This window comes from Balaenoptera musculus, chromosome 12 (assembly GCF_009873245.2).
Source record: "Balaenoptera musculus isolate JJ_BM4_2016_0621 chromosome 12, mBalMus1.pri.v3, whole genome shotgun sequence".
Classification (NCBI taxonomy): Eukaryota; Metazoa; Chordata; class Mammalia; order Artiodactyla; family Balaenopteridae; genus Balaenoptera; species Balaenoptera musculus.
Genome location: NC_045796.1, coordinates 16,756,206 through 16,783,066, shown reverse-complemented (window position 1 = coordinate 16,783,066; position 26,861 = coordinate 16,756,206). Strand labels below are relative to the sequence as shown.

Sequence of the window (26,861 nt, the reverse complement as noted above, 5' to 3'; positions counted from 1 at the left end):
CGCTGTAGACTTACATATTCTGGACACTTCGTATAAGAGGAACTACATAATATGCAGTCTTTTGTGACTAGCTTTTTTCACTTAGCATAATGTTTTAAAAGCTCATCCACCTTGTAACATGTGTTAGGACTTCATTCCTTTTTATGGCCCATTATGCCATTGTATAGATATACTACATTTTGTTTATTCATTCATCAGTTAATGGACATTTAGGTTGTTTCCAGCTTTTGCCTATTGTAAATAATGCTGCTGTGAACATCTGTGTACAAGTTTTTGTGTGGACATATGTATACACATATGTGTAGGTATACACGTAACAGTAGAATTGTTGGGTCCTGTGGTAGCTCTGTGTTTAGCCATTTGAGGAATGAACTGTTTTCCACAGTGGCTGCACCATTTTGCATTCCCACCAACAATGTGCGAGGGTTTTGATTTCTCCACATCCTTCACCACAGTTGCTTTTTTCTTTGATTCTTGCCATCCTAGTGGCTGTAAAGTGGTATCTCATTGTGGTTTTGATTTACATTTCTCTGATGGCTAATGATGTCGAGGATCATTTCATGTACTTACTGGCCATTTGTATATTTTCTTTGGAGAAATGCCTGTTTATTTCCTTTGCCTATTCTTTAATTGGGTTATTTGTTTTTATTACTGAGTTGTATGAGTTCTCTGTATATTCTAGATATAAGTCCCTTATATGATTTGCAGCTATTTTCTCCCATTCTGTAAGTTATCCTGTCACTTTGATAGTGTCCTTGAAGCACAAGTTTTTAATTTTGCTGAAGTCCAAGTTATGTTTTTCCTTTCATTATTTATATTTTTGCTGTCATATCTAAGAATCATTTGCCAAATCCAGGGTCATCAGGATTTACCCGTGTTTTCTCCTGAGAATTTTATTGTTTTAGAGCTTAAATTTTGGTCTTTCATCTATTTTGAGTTAATTTCTATGTAATGGTATGAGATAAGCGTCCAGTTTCATTCTTGTGCATGTGGCAGTCCAGATGTCCCATCACCATTTGGGCTGTTGTTGTGTTGTTGCTGCAAAGTTCTCTCCTGTACCATAGGTGGCCTTTTTTTTTTTTCTTTTTTATGCTGGAGTAGAGTTGATTAACAATGTTGTGTTAGTTTCAGGTGCGTGGCAAAGTGACTCAGCTATACGTATACTTGTATCTACTATTTTTCAAATTCTTTTCCCGTTTAGGTTGTTACAGAATATTGAACAGAGTTCCCTGTGCTATACAGTAGGTCCTTGTTGGTTCTCTATTTTAAATATAGCAGTCCAGCACCATTTGTTGAAAAGACTCTTCTTTTCCCATTGAATGGTCTTGGGACCTTTGTAGAAAATGAGTTGACCGTAAACACATGGGTTTATTTCTGGACTTTCAGTTTTTTTTTTTATTATCTGTATGTCTATCCTTATGCCATTACTACACTGATTATTGTTACTTTGTAGTAAGTTTTGAAATTGGGGCAGGCAAGTTCTACTTTGTTCTTTTTTTAGATTGGCTCTTTGAGGTCTCCTGCTATTCCATATATAATTTAGAATCAGCTTGTCACCTTCTACAAAGAAGTCAGCTAGGATTCTATAGGGATAACACCAAAATATTTTTCTAAATATACTTGATTTTTTAAAAAAATGCAAGCAGACCAAAAAGGGTTTATGATGGAAAGTTCCCCTCCCCGGAGACAACCAGTAGCTGGTCACAAACAGTTCATTTTGTCTTCTTCTAGAAATTGAAATTGTATATGAAGCATATATATATTTATACCTTTTTTTATACAAATGAAACATAGTATTTTACCCTCTGTCTTTATCAGTGTTTTTGTTTTTATCTCTTTGAGAGTATTCCATGTCAGGCATTGCAGATCTGCTTATTTTAAAAATGACTGCAGGGCTTCCCTGGTGGCGCAGTGGTTGAGAATCTGCCTGCCAATGCAGGGGACACGGGTTCGAGCCCTGGTCTGGGAAGATCCCACATGCCGCGGAGCAACTAAGCCCGTGAGCCACAACTACTGAGCCTGCGCGTCTGGAGCCTATGCTCCGCAACAGGGGAGGCCACGATAGTGAGAGGCCCGCGCACCGCGATGAAGAGTGGTCCCCGCTTGCTGCAACTAGAGAAAGCCCTCACACAGAAGTGAAGACCCAACACAGCCAAAAATAAATAAATTAATTAATTAAAAAAAAAAAAAAAAAAAAAGACTGCATAGTATTTTGTACCATAATCTCTAATCAGTCCTTTTTTTGACAGATCTTAGGGTCTTGTTTTTACAAACTGCTGCAGTAAAAATTTTGTGCATACAAATTTTGCCCACACCCAAGTATGTTGGCAGAAGAGATTCCCAGGAGTGGAAAACTGCTGTGTCAAAGGATATGTGTATTTTTAATCTTGATAGATGTATCATTTAGGCTTGGTTATGCTGCTGTAAGAAACTGTGTCTTTAAACAACAAAGGTTTATTTCTAGTTCACTTGCCAAATAGATTAGCTGGTGGGCTCTTCTACATCATCCTCACTTAGGTACCCAGGTTAAGGGAAGCTCCATCTCCGTGCTTCCGTGATTGTTCAGACAGGTCAAAGGACATACAGCAAATCAGCTCTGACTCCTTAAGTTCTGCTCCGACACTGGTTACTCTTTAGAAAGAACAAGTCCACGTAGCCACCCCTAATTCAGAGAGAATGGAGAGGCGCAGTTCTACCACATACCTGGAAAGCAGAGAGGCAGAAATATTTGGTGAAGGACACTGATGACTGCCTCAGTACATGCTGCCAATTTTAATTTTGAGACTCTCTCTAAAGAGATTCTACCAGTTTATACTCCCATATTTATAAATGGGGAACATTTTTAGTAATATTTATAAGAACGTCCTTTTCCTCTTTCTTTCTCCCACCCATCACTATGTAGGTGATTGAAAAAAATACATCTTTGTCTGTCTGATAGGTAAAAATATATTGTTTTGGTGTTTTTAAATTTGCATCTTCGAATATGAGTGAGGTTGAACATCTTTTCATGTATTAATTGTTAAACCATTTTTATTTCTTATTTTGTGAACTTGCTTGTTTTGTGCCTAGTCTGTTTTTTCTAATATGTTGTTACTTTTAACTTGGTCAATAAATTTTTTTGTTGTTTTATAAATTTTTTTATTTTTATACATTAAAACTTTTTAATCTTTTTTTCCTCTGGCTTCTGTTTATGTTTAGAAAGCCCTTCTGCATTCCAAGATTTTGAGAAAAGAACAGAAATCTTGTGTGTATCTTCTCCTTAGTTACAGTGATACTCCTTGAAATCATATTGAACTGGCCTTATTTCTCTTTCATATGGCATCCCTTCAAAAACTTGAAAATAACCACCATATCCCCTTTAAAAGTATAAACCTTTCTAAGCTATAAACATTCACAGTTCCTATTATGATTCATCCAGTTGTATTTCTTTGAGGCTCTTGAGGTGTCTGTAGGCCCCAGTTTTCTTTTTCTCTAAAACAAAGCTTTTAGACAGTATCTATATCATAATGCTATAAGAGTACATGCAGCATCTTAATTATATGCAAATAAATGACAACAAAGTTGTCTAGCAGGGGTCCCATACTCATCTATTATTAATACTAATATATAAATAATTTAAATTTCTTAAAAATAATTACAGAGGTTAAGCATTATATTCATGGTTTTGTTGTAAAATGTGTTGCCCAGATTACAGGCCCAGTTGCAACACTGTTGCAAGATCTGATTTCAAGCTGTCCTTAAAAGTGGCAAAATAGATTAAAACATCAGCATGCTTTATTTTAAAGAGTAATTGCCATCTCTGAATCTTGTGACTGAGTCACCAAATAAGTGATTGTAATTATACGGTGGAATATAAAACATCTAAATATCCCTGCTGTCAGCACTTACAGTCCAGAAAAATCTTGATTTATTTTAGAAGGTGACATTGTGCCTTTTTAGATACAATGACTTAGGCCACATGGTACCACACTTAGGCATTTAAAATTGCCCTGACAGACAAAAATTTTAAAGACACTAGAAATAAGTGTCTTATGTTTCCAGTGATAAAGTTTATCTCCTTCACTCTCTCTCTTTTTTTAAAAAATAAGCCTAAAATCTTTGTATCCATAAATGCCTGGTACATTTTCCAATGGCAAAGGCATCTTTTTTTTAATACGCCCATTCAATTCTCTTATTTTTTTTTAACTTCTGGAGAAATTAGATGTCATTTACACTTATAGAATGCCTAAAATTAGTAAAGCTAACACTGTCTGAAACTTCAGGTGAGTTTTTCTATTTACAAATAAAGTTGAGTAACTAATTGTCTCCATTGTTTATTGGAAGCTGACGAAAGTTCGGTAAAGCCTACGTTTTCGGAGATGGCTGTGTGAAATATCTAGTATGCCTATAGAAGCGGTTTTAAGAGCCTTAGTATGTATTTTAAGTAACTAATTGTCAGTTATTTTAACAACCACCAGGGGGCGTTGCATGCCTAAATTACCTTTATCCATTAAAATTTAATTTTGACTGAAAGAAGATTTGAAACGTACTGAGTATTTTTTCTCTGCCTGTTATTCCTCCTCCTTTTTTGTCTATTTAATTTATTTATTTTTATTTATTTATGGCTGTGTTGGGTCTTCGTTTCTGTGCGAGGGCTTTCTCTAGTTGCGGCAAGCGGGGGCCACTCTTCATCGCGGTGCGCGGGCCTCTCACTATCGCCGCCTCTCGTTGCGGAGCACAGGCTCCAGACACGCAGGCTCAGTAATTGTGGTTCACGGGCCCAGTTGCTCCGCGACATGTGGGATCTTCCCAGACCAGGGCTTGAACCCGTGTCCCCTGCATTAGCAGGCAGACTCTCAACCACTGCGCCACCAGGGAAGCCCTTTTTGTCTATTTAAAAGGACAAGGTAGATAGTTAAGTTTGGAAAACTAAAGAAATCGTTGTATGATTGAAAAGTTAAATATAACCCTTATTTCCTTAGTAGAACTAGCATATAAAAGAGCCATCTTTCTGCAGTGTCAGCAACCTAAAAGTCTTGCCATATTTTAAAATTATTAAAATTTTGCTAAGTAAAAAATATTAGAAGTACACATTCAAGGAGACTTTAAAATAAATGTCCAATTTTTGTTTTATCAGTATTTCCTGGACATTTCTATTTCATTTTACTATCCATTAAAAGTCAAATTATTGTTGTTATTTTACATTTAATAGGTATTTATCAAGTACCTACAATTTTCACGGTTAAAAGTAGATACAAGATGATACAAAAATGTTTACCCTCAAGGAGATTACAGTTTAATTGAGAAATGTACTTTATCATGAAAAATCTAAAATGCTGAATTTTTCCAAGTGAAAAATGAAATGAACTCATCTAACAAAAAAAGATTCCCCTTTAGTGTGAAATGATTTATAAATACAAAGTAATAATATGTAAGCTCTTGACATAGTTTATTCCCTTTGTTTCCTTCCTTCACACTTCACTCATGGTAGTAATTTACTTAATGCCCTTTGAACTAGTACAAAAAGCAGTTTCAGCTCCATTACTATTTAAATAATTTAGGATTCCAGAATAGGGAAAATTAATGTGGTTTGGCTGAATAATTAAAATATTATTACAATGCAAATATTACAAATGAAGCTGCAGCATAGTCTTTACCTGTGCCTTATTATGGTTTAACTACTTGTATATAATTGGATATTATTTTAATTTTATCAAGGTATACATACTTGTGTGTGTATATATATATACACACACACATATATTCTATGTATAACTACTCTATATAGACTACAGTAATGTACCTAGGTATAGGTCTTCTTTTTTTTTTTAATCGTCCATTTTTCTACATTCATTGGACCCCTTCAGTTTGAAGGCTAGCGTCCCCCTTCAGACCAGGAAATCTCCTGATTTCCAGTTTCTTATTGCCTCTTTCCAGAACTTATTTTAATCAGCTATTTAACGACCTGGACCAATTTTCTATTTATTTCTCATTGTCATATTCTCAGTATATCCCACCTCCTTGTCCTTCTGTTTTGTAGTTGAGATTTCCTTAAATTTTCTTTCAGTCCATGTATGAAATGTTCATTTCAGCAGTAATGTTTTTAATTTCTAAGAGCTAGTTCTCCAATTCCTTTTTCATAGCAGATTGCTGTTTTATGGATGCTCTTGTCTGAACTCTCTTAATGATGTTCATTAGAAGTTGGGTTCTCTCATCTCCCTACTCAATTATATTCACTTAGTCTGGGTTTAGTCTTTCTCTTTGTTTATCTAGGTCTTTCACATGTCAGATGTTCCTCAAATGTGTGGTGATCCTTGGCTGTTGCTTCATATTTAAGAATGAAGGACTATGAGGGCTAAAAGCCCTGTGTAAGAAAGTGAGACTTGTCACTTGGCAGACTTTGCTTTGTGAGGAATAAGTGAAGAGCCTTCTGCTGCAAGAGAACACTCCACTATCACCACCTAGCATTCTTTGTGTATGGGAACCAGCTTGAGAAATGTGTGTTTGAAGGAGCCTTAAGAATAAGCATACAGCTACCTGCCCTTCCACAGGATGGGGCGAGATCAGCTGTTCCATAAAGAGACATCCAATTAACCCCCTTTTCTGGCCCACTCCTCACTTCTGCCTTCTGTTGTTACCTTCATTCTCCAAAGTCTGGAGCCTCTTTAGGTTTCCGCAGGCAGGTTAGCTGCCTCTTTGCAGTATAGTACTTGTGTATGAGACTGTAGCTTTCTCCTTCATAAATCTATGCCACTTCATCTACTTTCATTCTCCAGAAACCTGTTGAAATCTCTCGTCCATTTCTTGCCTTCTTCCTATTTTTTATCATTGTTGGATTCTATCAGTTTTATTCCTCTGTCATTTTCATGGGGTTTCAGGAGGCAGAAGATTATGTAAATACAATGCTCAATCATCTTTAAATGGAAGTCCTCTCTAATATAATTGATTCTTCGTATTTAATTGTTGTAACTCCTTACTTTGAGGTTCTCTCCCTGCCCTCGTGGTATGAATTTTGACCACTCAGAGTGTGATATAGGTTGGGTTTCAATTTCTTAGAAAATCTGTTCTTATCCCCTCTCCATATATAATATTAAATAATATAACAAATGTATATCTTATTTTCTAATTCAGCACAAATATAAATTATCACATATCATTAGAACCACTAAGTAAATGTGTTTTAGAAGAGTAGCCCCTGCTCGCCGCAACTAGAGAAAGCCTGTGCGCAGCAACGAAGACCCAGCGCAGCCAAAAATTAAATAAATAAATAAATAAATGTATTTTTTTTAAGTTTTTTTTTTTTTTTTTACATATTTAGGAAAAAACTTTTAGGGAGAAAATCTCCATTAATTTTAAGAAATACTGCTTTTAAGTAATCAGTAATTTGAACAAATGTCTAATGCCACTTGAGACATGTTGGTAGGTGGTCAGGGTTTAGAAATAAAGGAAAGTGTATTATGTACTCCTAGTTCTCCTTTGCCTTGCCCTTCATTCCCACTTCGTGCCTCCATCTTTCTCCTCTTATTATCCTACTCAAAAATTAACAGCCCACTCCTCATCTTCTTTTAAGAGAATAAAATAAACCCTAATGCAGAATTCTTATATTTTGGAAATAGAGGGATAAAAGTCTGCAATTCAAATAAAATAAACCAAATTAATAAAAGCCTGACAAAACAAGCTTGGGGTAGGTATGGATGTACAAAGACACAGTGAGTTTTCTACCAGGAACATGTGTACCTCGAAAAACACTGCCCTGTGTTCTTAGAATATATATGAAAATGGGAGAGAGGGTACCAAGAATCAGTCATGGTTTTTAAAACTTGAAGCATAATGCCCTAATATTCTTTTCTTCCAATAAGTAAGAAAGGAGAATTACAGAGGAAATACCTGTGGATTATATTAGTGTCAGATTTTTGTTGGGAAAAATTATCTATTGTTTAAAGGTAATTTTTAAGTACTTGAGCCTAACTAGCCTCCCGCACCTCACACCCTAATTCTGATTCTAGAATACACTACCGGATTGAACGGCCTGAATGTATATAGCCTTTTCCTTATTGTTTAGATTCATGGAAATTTGAGTTTGATTGATGATGACTGTTTAGCATTAATCTAATCTGTTTAATCAACTTGACTTTTTCATTTTATTACTATTTTTCATTTTTAGAGGTTATTTATTGTATTTTCCCAAATCTGCCTGTTTTCTCATGGTAGAATCATCCCAAGCTGCCTTTTAATAGAAGTCTATTCAGGTATCTTCACTACCAGTCCAGTGTCCTAAGAAGTGAAGCTCACATTGTCCAGAGATGGCAAGAACATACACCAATTTTTATGGTTTAATAAGGTTTCCCAAGCAATTCATCATTCATGCGACAAGATTGATTGCTTATTTTCTTTCCTTAGGAAATCTTAGGAAAATATTTTCACAAAATGTAATTGCAGTATAAGAAAATGTGTTTGATTTATCTGAATGGTATGGTTTTTAATTTGCAGTTTGAGGAATTTAATGTTAACATTCATGCGAATTGAAATCAGTTTTATTTGTTGTATACATCAAAATGGATTTAACCTAACTCATGTTCCCTTCTAAAATATCTATAACATGTCTATATTAGGATACCTTATGTATAGTCCAAACATGTCAGACTTTTTGGAGTAGAGGGGCTTATCCTTTCAAGGGGTCAAATTTGAACTAAATAGTAAGTAGGTTAATTGACTCTACTAGACCTTTTGAGCGGTTATAGGCAAAAATGCTGTCATTGGCCATATTAAAACCTCCCCCCCCCAAAAAAATGAGTGACATTTGTATGCTTAAATAATTAAAATAATTTTCAAGTAAAAAATTTTGAAATTTTAAATGTTTAACTCACAATATTTTGTGTTATTGTTATCTTTGGGATTCTTGGCAGCCTCTTGTTTGTCACAGAAGTAGTCATTTGTTTTGTTTTCCCAAGGCTGTTTAAAGGTTAATTGACTAAACTGGGTGGGTCCTCATATTTACTAATATGTATTGCAGCTCTTTTGGTACATCAGAAGGCCAGAATGGAACGACTTCAAAGAGAACTTGAGATTCAAAAGAAAAAGCTGGATAAACTAAAATCTGAGGTCAATGAAATGGAAAATAATCTAACTCGAAGGCGTCTGAAAAGATCAAATTCCATATCCCAAATACCTTCAGTAAGTCTTTCTTTCTCTAACTGTTGTGACTGCTATGCTTGAACATGAGAATAGGCAATCTGTCCTAAGTATAAAAGCTTGATCTTGTTTTCTAGAAATGCTCTTAATTCATACTTCTTTCTCTGTCCTTACCTCCCCCTGCAAAACTTCACTCTTTCTTAGCTAATAACACAAGAGTTCAATGTAGATCCTTCTCACATGGAATTATTTTTCAGCTCGAAGAAATGCAGCAGTTGAGAAGTTGTAATAGACAACTCCAGATTGACATTGACTGCTTAACCAAAGAAATTGATCTTTTTCAAGCCCGAGGTAAAGTTCAATGCATACTCAGCTGAAATTCATTTTTACCAACTCTTTTCCCACGGCTAAAAACAAACTTATCAATTGTAATCTTACTGTTTCCGATTTGACTTTGGAGCCATATAGTGCTACTTGGATTTTTGTTTTTGCTCACTCTCCACTCCCCCCCAAAGTTATGTATTTGGTTGCGGAGTAATTTGATACATTGTATAGCCTTCAAATCCCCTTTAGTCATGTGTTAAGGGAAGACAGTGATTAGTGTGTCTGGCTGTATTGTCAAAAGTATTGCTGTTATGTATTAGTATAATCTGTTACAATATTTATTAAGATTAAAATGTACGAACCTCATATACCTTTTTCCTTTTTCCCTTTCAAGAATTATGCTTTTAAGAACATAATTTAAAAGGCACCGCCACCCTAATGGTACTTTCTTAATTGCTAAAATAGAGAAGAAAATAAAAATACGGCTTATATATTTTTAGGACAATGATAGTTTATTATACTTGAGCTATTATTGACAAGCAATAACTGCTTATTGTAGAACAAAAAAATGTTTACAATTCAGTTCCATAGACAACTAAAAGGAATATTTATAACTTAAACCTAATTCTAAAGTTTAGAAATAATAGAAATGTATAAAACGGAAAAGACAGGAAAGGGAAGAAGCCAAAAAATAAGCCCTTAATCATACTTCTTAGTATGTGCCAAAATCCATTAAACTGAAAGATGATTTGTTTTATTTTAGTAAGTAAGCTGTTTATCTTGAAACATTCATTGAAAATGCCATAATTTAACTTTGGAGAGAAAAAGGAAGTTAGTGCCAGTCTAGAAACTATAATTCTTGAACTTGTTCCTTTTGTTTAAAATCTGAAGCATTGTATTACATTAGTACAAGGTTTTTATACTTACTTGAAGCCAAGCTATTTAGTTGCTTAAGACCATGTTAAAATTGTATTTTAAATTGTTAAATTTTAAGTTATCTTGTCACATAGAACAGGGGTCTAGTTCTAATTCTGTTACTGTCTGTCTTACTGGCATTAATTTGCCTTCTTCCCCAATTTACCACTTAGACCTCTATTATGGGTACTATATTATACCTATCTCAGCTGTTTTTGAAATCCTGACATGTAATTTGACATTAGAGGTGCAAAAAGTATTTCTTCTATTTATACTGTGATATTTTTTAGAAAGAAAATATTTGGTTTTTTAAACAATTTTTTTAATATTTTTGAGCTATAAGCATTGATATACTTACTTTTTATGTATTTCAGGACCACATTTTAATCCCAGCGCTATTCATAACTTTTATGACAATATTGGATTTGTAGGTCCTGTGCCACCAAAACCCAAAGGTTAGTGTGTCCAGTAAGTGTGAGAACTGTTGCATTTTGAAAAGCAAGGTTTTGGAAAACCTTCCACTCTAGAAGTGCTTCAAACTTTGGCATTCTTGGATGGATTCATTCGGAAAATATTTATTTTCACTTACATGCTGGGAATTGGGGAGGGTGCAAAAATGTAATGTACTTAGCTCTTGAAAAGTAATATGCATGTCCTTAGGATTCATTATATACTCCCAAAATAGCAAATCTTGGCCAAAAAAAAAAAAAATCACCAGGTGCAGAAACTTGCATTCTTTGAAATTTTAGACAAACGTTAAGGAAGACACCTTAGGAAAGTTTATTTTTCATGAGTATTCTGTCCTATTTAGTTTACGCATAGTTCTCTGTAATCAAAATACTCTGAATTTCAGACGAATGGTTTTTTAAAATAATTACCTACTATCATTTTTACATCACTGATATTCACAGACTATATAGACACCAAACTAAGAAATGTCGGAACGGTTGTGTGGGTTTTTTTACTCCAGGCATTAAAAAACATACAGAAATGGGAATAAGAAAGAACCAAGTATGTTACTAGTTTTTTAGTTTGTTACAAGAATTTTCGTAGTCTCATTCAGTATCCTGTGCTGTCCATTCGTTTTTGTTCAAGTATAATTTAATTAGGCCTAGCTTTATCTTCATATTTTTTAATTTAAATGTTTTTAAACATCGTTAGCTGGAACATAATGAACTCTTACTACAAAGGAGCAAAAGTGAGATTAGAGTATTTGGCATAGTACATGGGGAAGCCAGTGTTCAGACATTGGATGCTATTTGGATGTTAATTGAATAAAGGAATAAAGAAAACAGTGGTATAGCCTAGCTTCTTAAAATAAGCAAAGTGGGTATTTTAGACTCTAAATGAGTGCCTTAATACAATCTTTTTACTCTCTTTCAGAAACTAAAATTTTCATATAAAAAGATCCTGTTTTGTTTCGACATAATCCAGTATTTATGTGTTGAGGTTAGGAGGGAGGTGGAATATAGATGAAATAAGATTCGTCTTGAGAGTTGTAGAAGCAGGATAAGTGCAGGAGGGTTTATTTCACTGTTCTCCCGTGATAAAAAGTAAGAAAAGAAAAAGAGAAACTCCAGTACTTAAAAACCTTTGCACAAAAGATAGAAGCTTGTGTACTGGCTACTTTTGGAGAAATAAAGAATCAGTCATTTTTGCCTTAAAGCTAAAATAGGGAGGTACTAGTTTCACTTATAGAGGTTTACTTAGTTCTTGAAATCAGTTCTGCTTCGCAGTGCAGGGGGTTTTTTTGTTTGCTTTTTAACAGCTTTATTGGAGTATAATTGCTTTACAATGGTGTGTTAGTTTCTGCTGTATAACAAAGTGAATCAACTATACATATACATACATCCCCATATCTCCTCCCTCTTGCGTCTCCCTCCCACCCTCCCTATCCCACCCCTCTAGGTGGTCACAAAGCACCGAGCTGCTGATCTCCCTGTGCTATGCAGCTGCTTCCCACTAGCTATCTATTTTACATTTGATAGTGTATGTATGTCCATATATACACTACCACTCTCTCACTTCGTCCCAGCTTACCCTTCCCCCTCCCCGTGTCCTCAAGTCCATTCTCTACATCTGCTCGTCTTTATTCCTGTCCTGCCCCTAGGTTCTTCATAACCATTTTTCTTTTTTTTTAGATTCCATATATATGTGTTAGCATACGGTATTTGTTTTTCTCTTTCTGACTTAACTTCATTCTGTATGACAGTCTCTAGGTCCATCTACCTCACTACAAATAACTCAATTTCGTTTCTTTTTATGGCTGAGTAATATTCCATTGTATATATGTGCCACATCTTCTTTATCCATTCATCTGTCGATGAATACTTAGGTTGCTTCCATGTCCTGGCTATTGTAAATAGAGCTGCAGTGAACATTGTGGTACATGACTCTTTTTGAATTACGGTTTTCTCAGGGTATATGCCCAGTAGTGGGATTGCTGGGTTGGGTTGTATGGTAGTTCTATTTTTAGTTTTTTGAGGAACCTCCATACTGTTCTCCATACTGGCTGTATCAATTTACATTCCCACCAACAGTGCAAGAGGGTTTCCCTTTCTCCACACCCTCTCCAGCATTTATTGTTTGTAGATTTTTTGGTGATGGTCATTCTGACCGGTGTGAGGGGATACCTCTTTGTAGTTTTGATTTGCATTTCTCTAATGATTAGTGACGTTGAGCATCCTTTCATATCTTTGTTGGCAATCTGTATATCTTCTTTGGAGAAATGTCTATTTAGGTCTTCTGCCCATTTTTGTCTTGTTTATGTTTTCCTTTGCTGTGCAAAAGCTTTTAAGTTTCAATAGGTCCCATTTGTTTATTTTTGTTTTTATTTCCGTTTCTCTAGGAGGTGGGTCAAAACGGATCTTGCTGTGATTTATGTCATGGAGCGTTCTGCCTGTGTTTCCCTCTAAGGGTTTTATAGTGCCTGGCCTTATATGGCCGTATATTTAGGTCTTTAATTCATTTTGAGTTTATTTTTGTGTATGGTGTTAGGGAGTGTTCTGATTTCATTCTTTTACATGCAGCTGTCCAGTTTTCCCAGCACCACTTATTGAAGAGGCTCTCTTTTCTCCATTGTATATCCTTGCCTCCTTTATCAAAGATAAGGTGACCATAGGTGCGTGGGTTTATCTCTGGGCTTTCTTTCCTGTTCCATTGATCTATATTTCTGCTTTTGTGCCAGTACCGTACTCTCTTGTTTACTGTCACTTTGTAGTATAGTCTGAAGTCAGGGAGCCTGATTCCTCCAGCTCCATTTTCCTTTCTCAAGATTGCTTTGGCTGTTCGGGGTTTTTTTTGTTTCCATACAAATTGTGAAATTTTTTGTTCTACTTCTGTGAAAAATGCCATATGTAGTTTGATAGGGATTGCATTGAATCTGTAGATTGCTTTGGGTAGTAGAGTCATTTTCACAATGTTGATTCTTCCAGTCCAAGAACATGGTGTATCTCTCCATCTGTTTGTATCATCTTTAGTTTCTTTCTTCAGTGTCTTAGATTTCTGCATTCAGGTCTTTTGCCTCCTTAGGTAGGTTTATTCCTAGGTATTTTATTCTTTTTGTTGCAATGCTAAATGGGAGTGTTTCCTTAATTTCTCTTTCAGATTTTTCATCATTAGTATACAGAAATGTAAGAGATTTCTGTGTATTAATTTTGTATCCTGCTACTTTACCAAATTCATTGATTAGCTCTAGTATTTTTCTGGTAGCATCTTTAGGATTCTCTATGTATAGTATCATGTCATCTGCAAACAATGACAATTTTACTTCTTCTTTTCCGATTTGGATTCCTTTATTTCTTTTTCTTCTCTGATTGCTGTGGCTAAAACTTCCAAAACTATGTTGAATAATAGTGGTGAGAGTGGGCAACCTTGTCTTGTTCCTGATCTTAGTGGAAATGGTTTCAGTTTTTCACCATTGAGAATGATGTTGGCTGTGGGTTTGTCATATATGGCCTTTATTATGTTGAGGTAAGTTCCCTCTCTGCCTACTTTCTGGAGGGTTTTTGTCATAAATGGGTGTTGAATTTTGTCGAAAGCATTTTCTGCATCTATTGAGATGATCATATGGTTTTTCTCCTTTAATTTGTTAATATGGTTTATCACATTGATTGATTTGTGTATATTGAAGAATCCTTCCATTCCTGGGATAAACCCTGCTTGATCATGGTGTATGATCCTTTTAATGTGCTCTTGGATTCTGTTTGCCAGTATTTTGTTGAGGATTTTTGCGTCTATTTTCATCAGTTATATTGGCCTGTAGTTTTCTTTTTTTTGTGGCATCTTTGTCTGGTTTTAGTAGCAGGGTGATGGTGGCCTCATAGAATGAGTTTGGGAGTGTTCCTCCCTCTGTTATGTTTTGGAAGAGTTTGAGAAGGATAGGTGTTAGCTCTTCTCTAAATGTTTGATTTGAATTCGCCTGTGAAGCCATCTGGTCCTGGGCTTTTGTTGGAAGATTTTTAACCACAGTCTCAATTTCAGTGCCTGTGATTGGTCTGTTTATATTTTCTGTTTCTTCCTGGTTCAGTCTTGGAAGGTTGCGCTTTTCTAAGAATTTGTCCATTTCTTCCAGGTTGTCCATTTTATTGGCATAGAGTTGCTTGTAGTAATCTCTCATGATCTTTTGTGTTTCTGCAGTGTCAGTTGTTACTTCTCCTTTTTCATTTCTAATTCTATTGATTTGAGTCTTCTCCCTTTTTTTCTTGATGAGTCTGGCTAATGGTTTATCAATTTTGTTTATCTTCTCAAAGAACCAGCTTTTAGTTTTATTGATCTTTGCTATCGTTTCATTCATTTTTCATTTACTTCTGATCTGATCTTTATGATTTCTTTCCTTCTGCTAACTTTGGGGGTTTTTTGTTCTTTCTCTAATTGCTTTAGGTGTAAGGTTAGGTTGTTTATTTGAGATGTTTCTTGTTTCTTGAGGTAGCATTGTATTTCAATAAACTTCCCTCTTAGAACTGCTTTTGCTGCATCCCATAGGTTTTGGGTCGTCATGTCTTCATTGTCATTTGTTCCTAGGTATTTTTTGATTTCTTCTTTGATTTCTTCAGTGATCTCTTGGTTATTTAGTAGTGTATTGTTTAGCCTCCATGTGTTTGTATTTTTTACAGATTTTTTCCTGTAATTGATATCTAGTCTCATAGTGTTGTGGTCGGAAAAGATACTTGATACGATTTCAATTTTCTTAAATTCACCAAGGCTTGATTTGTGACCCAAGATATGATCTATCCTGGAGAATGTTCCATGAGCACTTGAGAAGAAAGTGTAATCTGCTGTTTTTGGATGGAATGTCCTATAAATATCAATTAAGTCCATCTTGTTTAATGTATCATTTAAAGCTTTGTTTCCTTATTTATTTTCATTTTGGATGATCTGTCCATTGGTGGAAGTGAGGTGTTAAAGTCCCCGACTATGATTGTGTTACTGTCGATTTCCCCTTTTGTGGCTGTTAGCATTTGCCTTATGTTAAGGTGCTCCTATGTTGGGTGCATGAATATTTACAATTGTTATATCTTCTTCTTGGACTGATCCCTTGATCATTATGTAGTGTCCTTCTTTGTCTTTTGTAATAGTCTTTATTTATTTTTTTTTTTTTATAAATTTATTTATTTATTTATTTTTGGCTGTGTTGGGTCTTCGTTTCTGTGCGAGGGCTTTCTCTAGTTGTGGCAAGGGGGGCCACTCTTCATCGCGGTGCGCGGGCCTCTCACTGTCGCGGCCTCTCCCGTTGTGGAGCACAGGCTCCAGACGCGCAGGCTCAGTAGTTGTGGCTCACGGGCCCAGCCGCTCCGCGGCATGTGGGATCTTCCCGGACCGGGGCATGAACCCGTGTTCCCTGCATTGGCAGGCGGATTCCTAACCACTGCGCCACCAGGGAAGCCCAATAGTCTTTATTTTAAAGTCTATTTTGTCTGATATGAGAATTGCTACTCCAGCTTTCTTTTGATTTCCATTTGCATGGAATATCTTTTTCCATCCCCTCACTTTCAGTCTGTATATGTCCTTAGGTCTGAAGTGGGTCTCTTGTAGACAGCATATATACTGGTCTTGTTTTTGTATCCATTCAGCCAGTCTATGTCTTTTGGTTGGAGCATTTAATCCATTTACATTTAAGGTAGTTATCAATATGTATATTCCTATTACCATTTTCTTAATTCTTCTGGGTTTGTTATTTTAAGTCTTTTCCTTCTCTTGTGTTTCCTGCCTAGAGAAGTTCCTTTAGCATTTGTTGTAGAGCTGGTTTGGTGGTGCTGAATTCTCTTAGCTTTTGCTTATCTCTAAAGGTTTTAATTTCTCTGTCGAATCTGGATGAGATCCTTGCTGGGTAGAGTAATCTTGGTTGTAGGTTTTCCCCTTTCATCAGTTTAAATATGTCCTGCCACTCCCTTCTGGCTTGCAGAGTTTCTGCTGAAAGATCAGCTGCTAACCTTATGGGGATTCCCTTGTATGTTAATTGTTACTTTTCCCTGCTGCTTTTAATATTTTTTCTTTGTTTTTAATTTTTGACAGTTTGATTAATATGTGTCTTGGCGTGTTTTTCCTTGCTTTCGCCGTTTGATATTACGTGGGGCTGGGAGGCCTCTGGTGGTCCAGTGTCCTGAACTCGGCTCTCCCACCTCAGAGGCTCAGGCCTGACACCCGGCCAGAGCACCAAGACCCTGTCAGCACCCGGTCTCTCTTCGGAAGACAGGGCTGGGCCTTGAGAGAGACAGAAGACGTGGAAGTGTGTGGGTGGTCTCTGCAGTCAAAAGTCCTGAGTTCCAGTGCTGACTTTCCTGCTAACGGGTCTTTAGCCTCTGTTTCTTTATCTGCTAGTGTTGGAGGGTCTCCTGCAGAGTCGGGGGTGGCTGTGGCTCACTGTTGGGACAAGGACACTGGCAGCAGAAGTTCTGGGAAGTACTCCTTGACGTGAGCCCTCCCAGAGTCTGCCATTAGCCCCACCAAAGAGCCCCATCCCATGACTCTTTTTGAATTATGGTTTTCTCAGGGTATATGCCCAGTAGTGGGATTGCTGGGTCGTATGGTAGTTCTATTTTTAGTTTTTTAAGGAACCTCCATACTGTTCTCCATAGTGGCTGTATCAATTTACATTCCCACCAACAGACAATGCACGGTTTTTTAACAGCTAAAATGAAGTGTGGCAATCACAAGTCATCCTGTGCAACCTAACTTCCTCTTTTTTCAATTCTGGTGGTTACTTAGTTTCCAAATAACACTCATAAATAAGAGTCATAATTCTAAGTACCAAAAGAGATTGTGCAGATGTAAGAAAACCATTGGAGATTTTTCCATTTTAAAAAAATTTAGGTCCTCTATTGATACCTTAGATATTACTTAAATAATGAAGAAGATTCTGGCACTTAATAATATATTGAAGTGTTAATATAGATTGAATAGCCTTCCTAAAAAACCTTTGTAGTTAAACAAAAAGGAAAGACAAGGTTTTACTGAAAATGTGCCAGGTAGGAATGTTTTCTAACCTCGGTGAGACCAAAATTCTAGTAAGTAGACTGGATTATCCCCAGATTAAAACAATTATGCTATAAAATGTTTCCCAAGTATGGAGTGTGAAATAATTGTAGATGGTAAAAAGTCAAACTTTTTTTAACTGTATTTATTTTAATGTGTTTTAGGGGGTACTAATTAGTACTGTCAGACCCTTGATTTTTCAAATATTTTTACTTAGGTAAACCTTAAATAGATATTTGTTTTAAAGTTATTCAATTTAAAGAAAATTACTGTATAAATAGTACTTCCATGCTGCTCATGCATGTGCCAGAAATTGTGGTGATGCCCAAAAACTTCTGACCAATGCTTAAAGTGGGAATTTTGCAATAAAGTGTTTAACGCCAGACAGTAAAGTGCTGCTAAAGGGGTACAAAGTACCAAACATTACTTAATTATTTTAAATTTGTTATAGAAACTTGATATTTTCATCTACTATATACAATAGTTTGTCTTTTAAAATAGCAGAAAAGTTATCATTTAGTTACCAACTCCGTGGAGCAGGTAGAATTTTCAAATTAATATACATTGTTTTAACATAGTTTGGAAACTACAGATTATAAGCCTTGACTGGAGAGATCCAACAATGCATGCTCCTTTTACTTGAAACGTCCCCACAATAATTTGTAGGGATACTATTCTAAAATTATAATGGTACCTCCCTCCCCCAATAAAGTAGTTTCATAAACGTAATTTCATCTTAGACACAACCATGGAGGAATATAATTATTCCTTATATTTAAGATACCTCTGTACATTCAAACATTCTAGAACATTGGTCTCATAAAGCTGCAGTGACTTTATTTTATAAGTAAGAAAGATTAGATGTAGAGGATACATGATTTATTATCTAAGATCACAGAGCAAAGAAATTAGGAGTTAGTAGCAGAGCCAGAAGTAGAACTCCATTCTCACAACTCTTAATCTAATAGTCTTTCTAGTGTTCCATAATAAATATGATTTTAAAATAAAGTGAGAAATAAAGTCTGGTAAAATTTTCTACTGATTTACTCCTCCGAGGTCTATTGTCGATATTTAGTTAAATAAATAAGATTTTAGAAATTAGTTCATCTTTATATTTTATTTGTGTTGTTCAGATAGAGAACATTTAACAAAAACTTCCATTCCTGGTAGAAAACAAAAATATAAATACTACTTCAGTGAGAAATGAAACTCAAACTTTAATCAGACATAAATGCACTAGCAGTATTGCATTGTAGTGGGACACCTTTTCACCATCTTAGGTGACATTATGGTAATCTTGGCTATTAGTTACCATATGAATTGATTTCCCTTTTTTCCTGCTATAAATTGGGGGAAATGATGCTCTTTTCCCCTTTGAGGAGATATTGAGGTGGTTATGTCATTTACATGTTGCTCTTCCCCAGCAGAGAAGTGCCAGCCTGATAGAGACAGGTTGTGAGGATCAAGCATGTGTGTCAGTTTCAGCTAGATGCTTCACTTGTTTAACAAGCTGTTTCATGCTGTGCAGTACAAATACTGTTTAAAGTTGCCAGTAATTTATGACTTTGTGATTTTTGCTTCCTTACAGATCAAAGGTCCACCATCAAAACACCAAAGACTCAAGACACAGAAGATGATGAGGGGGCTCAGTGGAATTGTACTGCCTGTACTTTTTTGAACCATCCAGCCTTAATCCGTTGTGAACAGTGTGAGATGCCAAGGCATTTCTGAGCCAAGAGGCCCTATATCTTCCCTAAAACCACATCTGAAGTTCAAGAAACTAGTCTGTCATCAGGGGAAAAGTTTCACTGCTACATAGGATTTTGTCAAATTGAAGGTGTGACAAGATGGTGTTGTGCTAATGTTAAATGTCAACCCACAGAGCTAATAATACCTCAGTCTAATATCATGGGCAGTTGAAATTCATCACATGAAGGTAATCTGCTGGAAAGACTTGGTTGCCCACTGCCTAACCATGTACAGTGTTACCAGTAGCCCATTAAGGATAATTCTCAATATATTAATACCTAGGTGTTCCCAGTACCTTTTCCCCTCATGTCACTACTGAATTTTGACAGGAGGAAGGAATAGAACAATGGCTTTTTTTTTTTTTTTAAAGCTTTCGGTGAAACACTACAAACATGAAGAAAAGGAACAAGGTTTAACTATTTAAAAACTGTTTGCTGCCATATAGTGCCAATGGATAGGGGAAGAACTTCACAAATCTGTGGTACTCTTGGCCTTGTCTTTGTCTTCCCTGAAAACGTCTCCACTCTGTGAAGCCAGCATCTAGGGTCTAAAGATGAAAAGAAAAGCAGCACGCATTGTCTGTACAAACATGGAGTGAGATATCCCAAAGCTTTTCCTACTGTACAGATCTCTCGAGTCTGCTTTAAGTGATTTCTTTTCTTCCTTATTATTTTCTTGTATTTCTATATGTATAGTGTAATAGTCTTTTGTTAACTAATTTTCTTTTTTCCTTTTAGTGATTAAGCACGATCATGTCCCTTTTTAAGCCTTACCTGAGAGAAGCAATGCCTTAAAATAAAAAAAGCATTAATGAAATGAAACTATGCACAGAATAACTTTCCTCTACTTATTCTGTACTTTGCCCTCATGAGTGCCGATGTTCTGTGAAGACATACAGATGCTGCACAGTGAATTGCAGAAAATATTACAAGACTTAACGTCTATAGGTCACACTATATACTGACTTTAGCAGTGGGTAACACAACACAGTGTTTTATCTTCCACAGGGAAGCTTAAAACAAAAGATATTTTTAACCCACTGACAGCAACAAGGTTAAGCTTGCTTTATCTGCCTCGTGTCCCACAGAACTCTCACAAGAGATTACTATTGGGAAAGTACAGTTTCAAAACCAGCAACAGCAGCAGTACCTACAGCCCTTTTTTCGGAGAGAAGTTTAAATGCTTTACTGTTGGGGCAGTCCGTTTCTAAACCTGACTTGGTGGCAGTATCATGTATATTTATAAAACAAGGCTAGTCATATTTAGGACAACTGAAGAAGAGCTGGAAAAAAGAAAAACAAGCAAACTTGAACACTGAAGCAACCTCAAGCATCTCTTTATTTTGATGATATATTTTTATAAGGAAAATAAATATTCAGATGATCAGGAATGTATATAACTAAATGAAATCAAGAAAAAGAAATAACAGTATGCATTTTAAAAAACAATTATGGAATTATATATCAGTGCTTAGAATGGGGCTAAGGGAAGTGCTGAAATGTAGCAAAAGATAGGAGGTAATGTAGACTGTCACCCACTGTAAATGTTTGCAAATGAATATTTTTAAATAAACAGGATTATTACAGGTGATTCTATATGAATGTCAAAGCCTTAACTTCCAGGCTTTGCATCTTGTATATGGGAAGAACTATGACAATCCTAGTTAATTAGACAATAAACTCAAAGCCCTTACCTTTGATGCATTTTGTTTTAAAAATAGGCCTTGTTTTTCAGCTTCATCTGCAGTTCTATGTGAAGATTGATAAATCAGTTTTTACTTGTTTTATTAATAAAACGTAATTTGGATATCTTGAGTTGATGGTTTTGTGATTTAGCTGGGTAAAAACTATCTTTGTAACAGATAAGTTATTTATAAAAATTAAAAAACTTATATTCTAATGTGGATTTTGTGACTTGTTTTTAAAGTTTGTGGGACAGGAGATAATTTATGCCCCAGCAGAACATTTGATAGTTAATATAAACCAGAGAAAACTCATCCTCTAGAGTCTTCTCATGACATCATGGCATTCCACTGCATTTCTTGGATTATTTGTATCAATTTCCCCAGGCTTCTTTTTAACTAATGAATGAAAGCAATCATGTTTAAGCTAAGGCAGAAAAATGAATATTGCTTTTTTCAGAGTTTATTATAGCTTTTTCTTTTATTTCTTTTGGGGTTTTTAAACTTTACCCCCGTTGTTGAAAATGTGATTTCTTGGGCCATTTAGCCTGAGTAGCCATTTCGTTAATATTTGCTCTCTCGTATTATGTGGAAGTGCTGAGGATGGTGGTGCTTCTCTGGAAGAGAACCTTTACATTGAGTTTTCAAAAAATTATGACTCAGTTTTTCTGAGCTTGAAAAGAGCAGAGTAGCCCTTGCTGATCTTGTTGTGACATAACTTACAGAAAGCTCTGCCTTGCCTTGACTGGTCTTTGAAACCTAGTAGGACATAAATATTCTTTGCCAGGGAATATGAGGTCTGGATATGTTGGTGGTCTGGAGACTACCTTCAGGAAATATTGCACTAAAATAGAATTACAGGTACTAAGAGCCTCAGATGGAAAGATGGACTTCGTTTCTCATTGCTGATCATCCTTGGGTGCTGACATTCTTTATATTGAAAGGGGAGGTGGGCAGTTAGCGGTTCATGTAAACTGGACTTCTCAGGAAAACTTTTATTTTTTAACAAAATGTTGGCCAATATCTACTATATAACTAGTATGTTATACAAAGATGCACGTTGTATTGAGAATTTTTGTGGAAAAAATATAAAAATTTATTTTTCTTTTACAATTTCCATTTTTTTAAATGACAAGCAGGGCCAAACTACAGTGTAATATTAATTGACTTTATATTGGAGAATTGAAATTGTACATAAACTCATATCTATGATAGCTCAAAACTATATTAGCTATTAACTTTTAACTTATATTTTAATCAAAGCGTGTATAAATAGCAAGGTTAACTGACATTTCATCAGTTTCCTCTATCCCGGTTTAATGTTGTTGGGAAATTATAGTGAACAATGATAAGTTTAAGTAAATGGTATGAGATATAATTGTCAGTCTGTGAGTAATTGAAGTTGACTGTGTTGCCTTAGAAAATAATATTAAATGGCACCAAAGGCCATTCCAGATTTGATATCTGCGTGCCAGGTATTAGCATAGTTTCCTATATAATATTACAAAATACTTATATTTCTCCGTGACAAGTGAACATATTTTTTTTTTTTGGTTCTAGTTTTTAGAAACTATAATTGTATCCATTATACTTGAAGATGAAATGACTCAGGGCTGCATTTTAATTTTTATTGTTTTCATCTGAAAATACAATTAGGCAACTGAGAGAAAAGTCTTCCTCTAAAGAAAGTACAATTTTGTAGCTTTATATTTGTTAAATTGGATTTCCCCCCCTCAATACGTAGTAGGCTGTTTGGTGTTTTTTGTTGTTGTTCTTGTTGTTTTTTTAAGGGAGTGTAGTTAGTCATTAAAAGTGCTTGGTAATGCATTGTCTTTGCAACTATAAATTTCTTCCTGTATTACAAGTTCAAAAATAGAATTGCCATGTTACAGTACAATAGTTCATTAATTCGCCTAGTTATTTAAGAAGGTTATGAAAGCAGTTGCATTTTTAATACTGTGCCACCTTATTCCCCAGATAGACCCCTCAAACCTTAAGAGTCAGGACAGTTGGGATCCAATTCGGGCATCTCCCTAGATTTACTCTGTAACCCTGGGGTAGTCCCTTGCTTTTCTTTCCTTGCCTTGTTAAAGGAAGATAATTATATTAATGTTAAACCCTGCTCACAGAGGTGTTGAGGGGCTTAATGTGAAACTATCTGAGCCAACCTCTTTTCTCTCTAGGAACCGGATTATCCTAAAACAGTGGGTTATGTTTCTGTATGAATGGGTTTTGAGGCATTTTTCTCAACAGTATTAATGAACAGAATGGTAAGTTTACTATTTATTTCTCTGAATTGGTATAGGGACATCTCAGTCAATCAGAATTTGGTATTTCAGTCACTGTAATTCTTTCCCTCTTTTAAAGTCAAAAGGTTGATTGCTTTGCAAAGGTTACAAAGCTGACCTGAAGATCAAGTGTGTTTATATTTCTCTTGCATGTCCAGCTCTCTAAAGAATGTACGTTTTATGATGGAGAATAGCAAATTATTTCTCTAGGAAAATAAACACTTTCTTCAAAGGACTTAGTCCAGTGTTTGCACATCTGCATATTTGTTTTAAGCCTAAAATTGACCCAAGGTCCACTTCATTCTAGCCTCTGTTTACAGATCCCCTTCTTTTACCTCTTTTTTTTTTTTTTCCCCCTCTTCTGAGGGCAGAAATACATCTCTCCTCTGATCCCAACTGCATTCGGCCCTCCATATCTGCAGGTTCTACATCTTCGGATTTAAGCAACCACAGATCAAAAATACTCAGGAAGGGACTTCCCTGGTGGTCCAGTGGTTAAGAATCCTCCTTCCAAAGCCACGGTTTGATCCCTGATCAGGGAACTAAGATCCCACATGCCGCAGGGCAACTAAGCCCACGCGCTGCAACTACTGAGCCCACGCACTCTGGAGCCCGTGTGCCACAACCAGAGAGAAACCCACGCACTGCAATGAGCCCACGCACTGCAACGAAAGATCCTGCATGCCACAAGGAAGATCCTGTGTGCCGCAACTAAGACCCAACGCAGCCAAATAAATAAATAAATGTTGGGAAAAAAATACTCGGGGAAAAAAATTCCAAAAACTTCCAAAAAGCAAAACTTGAATTTGCTGTGCACCAGCAGCTATTTACATTGTATTAGGTATTATAAGTAGTCTAGAGATCATTTAAAGCATAAAAAATACTACACCTTTTTATATAAGGTACTTGAACATCCTTGGATTTTGAATATCTTGGGGGTGGTCCTGGAACCAATCCCCCGTGAATACCAAGGGACGACTTACATAGTAAAACCATTACAACTTACCAATCTACATTACAAAAATGCTTATTGATCCTCATAGCATAGCGAATAAATACTGTGGTATCTTCAACGTGGCAATGCTTTCCAGAGAGTTTAAAAACAAAAAAGCTGGGCTTCCCTGGTGGCGCAGTGGTTAAGAATCCGCCTGCCAATGCAGGGGACATGGGTTCGAGCCCTGGTCCGGGAAGATCCCACATGCCGCGGAACAACTAAGCCCGTGTGCCACAACTACTGAAGCCTGCGCGCCTAGAGCCCGTGCTCCACAAGAGAAGCCACCGCAATGAGAAGCCTGCACACTACAACGAAGAGTAGCCCCTGCTCGTCGCAACCAGAGAAAAGCCCACGTGCAACAATGAAGACCCAAAAGCAGCCAAAAATAAATAAATAAATAAATAAAATATTTTTTTAAAAAAAGAAAAAAGCTCCCTCCCACCTATGAAACCACCATTAGTTCCTAGTAGGCTCAGTGCCTTTCGCACTGTGATCTAACTGGTTCTGCCTCTGGCTTCTTCCTCCCACCTTGCACCTGCAGCTAGATTAAAGAGAGAACATCACCTCCATGCTCTCGTCAGAAACCTCTACTGTTTCCCCATTGCTGACTGGGCTTAACTTGTACAATTCTGTCGTCTTTTCAGGATGGTTTGTTACTTTCCAACAGAATACTCTTCCAGCTAAATTGGCCTCATCATTTCCCTGAAGAGATCTTGCACCGCCCCACATCACCCCAAGGTACTTTTGTCCATCCCATTTCCCCTGTCTCTACTTAAGTTTAACCTTTCAAGCATCAGGTCAAGGGTCAAGGTTGTGAGAACTTTCCAAACTGCACCTTCTCATGGCACTTGCTATATTTTCTGCCCATTTGGCATTCACTGCTACTTTGACCTCTCCATTTACATCCTGACAGGGCAGGTATTGTTACACACCCCCTTTGTGTCCTCACAGTAAATACCCTATGTACAGCAAGAAGTCAATAATTGTTGATGGTGGTAATGATTCTTGAGGACCAAGTTAATCTCTAACATTTAATTCCAAGTTAATCAGTGGGTACAGCCATTTTGAACTTGATATGTATTTTCTCATAGGACCAATATCATAAGTGATAGGTTCCCAGGCCAGATCACTAATTAACTGGAATGCTTTGCATTTGAAATACTGAAATAAGGTGCAGTACTATTGGGGTAAGTAAATTAACAATGAAATTAAGTGAAAATGTTTCAAATCTCTTACATGCGTTTCTGGAAGAGGGTGGAGAATTAGAGACCTTTGTGGATATTCTGGAAGATTCAGAAATTTGGCATTTGAAATTGAGTCTCCTGATTCTGTTACATCTGATTTCACTTTACAGCTTTAATTTTGCCTTTTTCTTAGGTAAAGATGCTTGCGTGGCTTGTTCTTAAACATAACGAGGATCGATTTTTTTTTAATTCACAATTGAAGCAGAGAAGGACATGAGAGAATATTTTTCCTGAGAAAACTGGTCTAGAGAAGAGGAAAGAAAGAAGAAAGTGGAATGTGAAATGTGAAATAACTCCTCCCCTTTCCCAAGAAGGGGGTGGAAAGACAGGCTTCCGACTATAATTACATAATTAATTGCATAATTACATTACTATCGAATGGTAAAAACATACAGCAAAGTTTTTTAAACTTGTCACTGTATTTCTCTATCAACCACAATCTTATTCTTTTCTACTGTTCACAACCATTAACGTACCATAGTTAAAGGCACTGACTTCACATTACATGAAACAAATGGCCTCCACATACCAAAACAAATGAAATAAAGAATAAGCAGGACTCGCTGAAAACCTTCGGCCAACTGGCATTTTTTTCCTCTGAGCACATGTGCTCTGACATCTACGTTCACTACAGTGCAGAAATCTTGAGACCTCCTTGAGTTGTATGAAGCTTTCGTTTTTCATGGCATTTTTTACATAGTCATGAGTCCACAAGTAAAAGGATTTTGTTACTATATTGAGTCATTGGGTTCTATTTTCTCAGGTTTCTACAAGGATACAGAGGAAAAAATGCCCTTCTGTTCTCAAAGAATACAATTCAGTAACCCTTCAGCTTTCTCCTCTAGACAGAATAACGACCTTCAGTCTTTCCTCATACACTCTGTTTTCCTTTCCTAAAGCCCCAGCTTCCTCTACCACGCTTTATGAATTATAATTGGACATAGAACCTTTGGCATCTTTATTCATTCAGAAAATGGGCTTAGGGCTTCCCTGGTGGTGCAGTGGTTAAGAATCCGCCTGCCAATGCAGGGGACACGGGTTCGAGCCCTGGTCCGGGAAGATCCCACGTGCCGCGGAGCAAC

The 26,861-nt window shown here is 36.3% G+C and overlaps 1 protein-coding gene across 5 annotated transcripts in view; it reads left to right on the top strand.

Annotated features, from left to right (window-relative positions):
* The window catches only part of TAB2 (TGF-beta activated kinase 1 (MAP3K7) binding protein 2), a 91,801-nt gene extending 70,423 nt beyond the window's left edge, over positions 1-21,378 (top strand). For all 5 annotated transcript variants that reach the window (XM_036871413.1, XM_036871411.1, XM_036871409.1 and 2 more), the window contains 4 exons: positions 8,993-9,153; positions 9,369-9,462; positions 10,725-10,805; positions 19,412-21,378. In XM_036871413.1, coding sequence (XP_036727308.1) covers positions 8,993-9,153; positions 9,369-9,462; positions 10,725-10,805; positions 19,412-19,554 — 479 coding nt within the window. In that variant the 3' untranslated portion in view covers positions 19,555-21,378. The remainder of the gene's footprint in view (positions 1-8,992; positions 9,154-9,368; positions 9,463-10,724; positions 10,806-19,411) is intronic.
* The last annotated feature ends 5,483 nt before the right edge of the window (positions 21,379-26,861 follow it).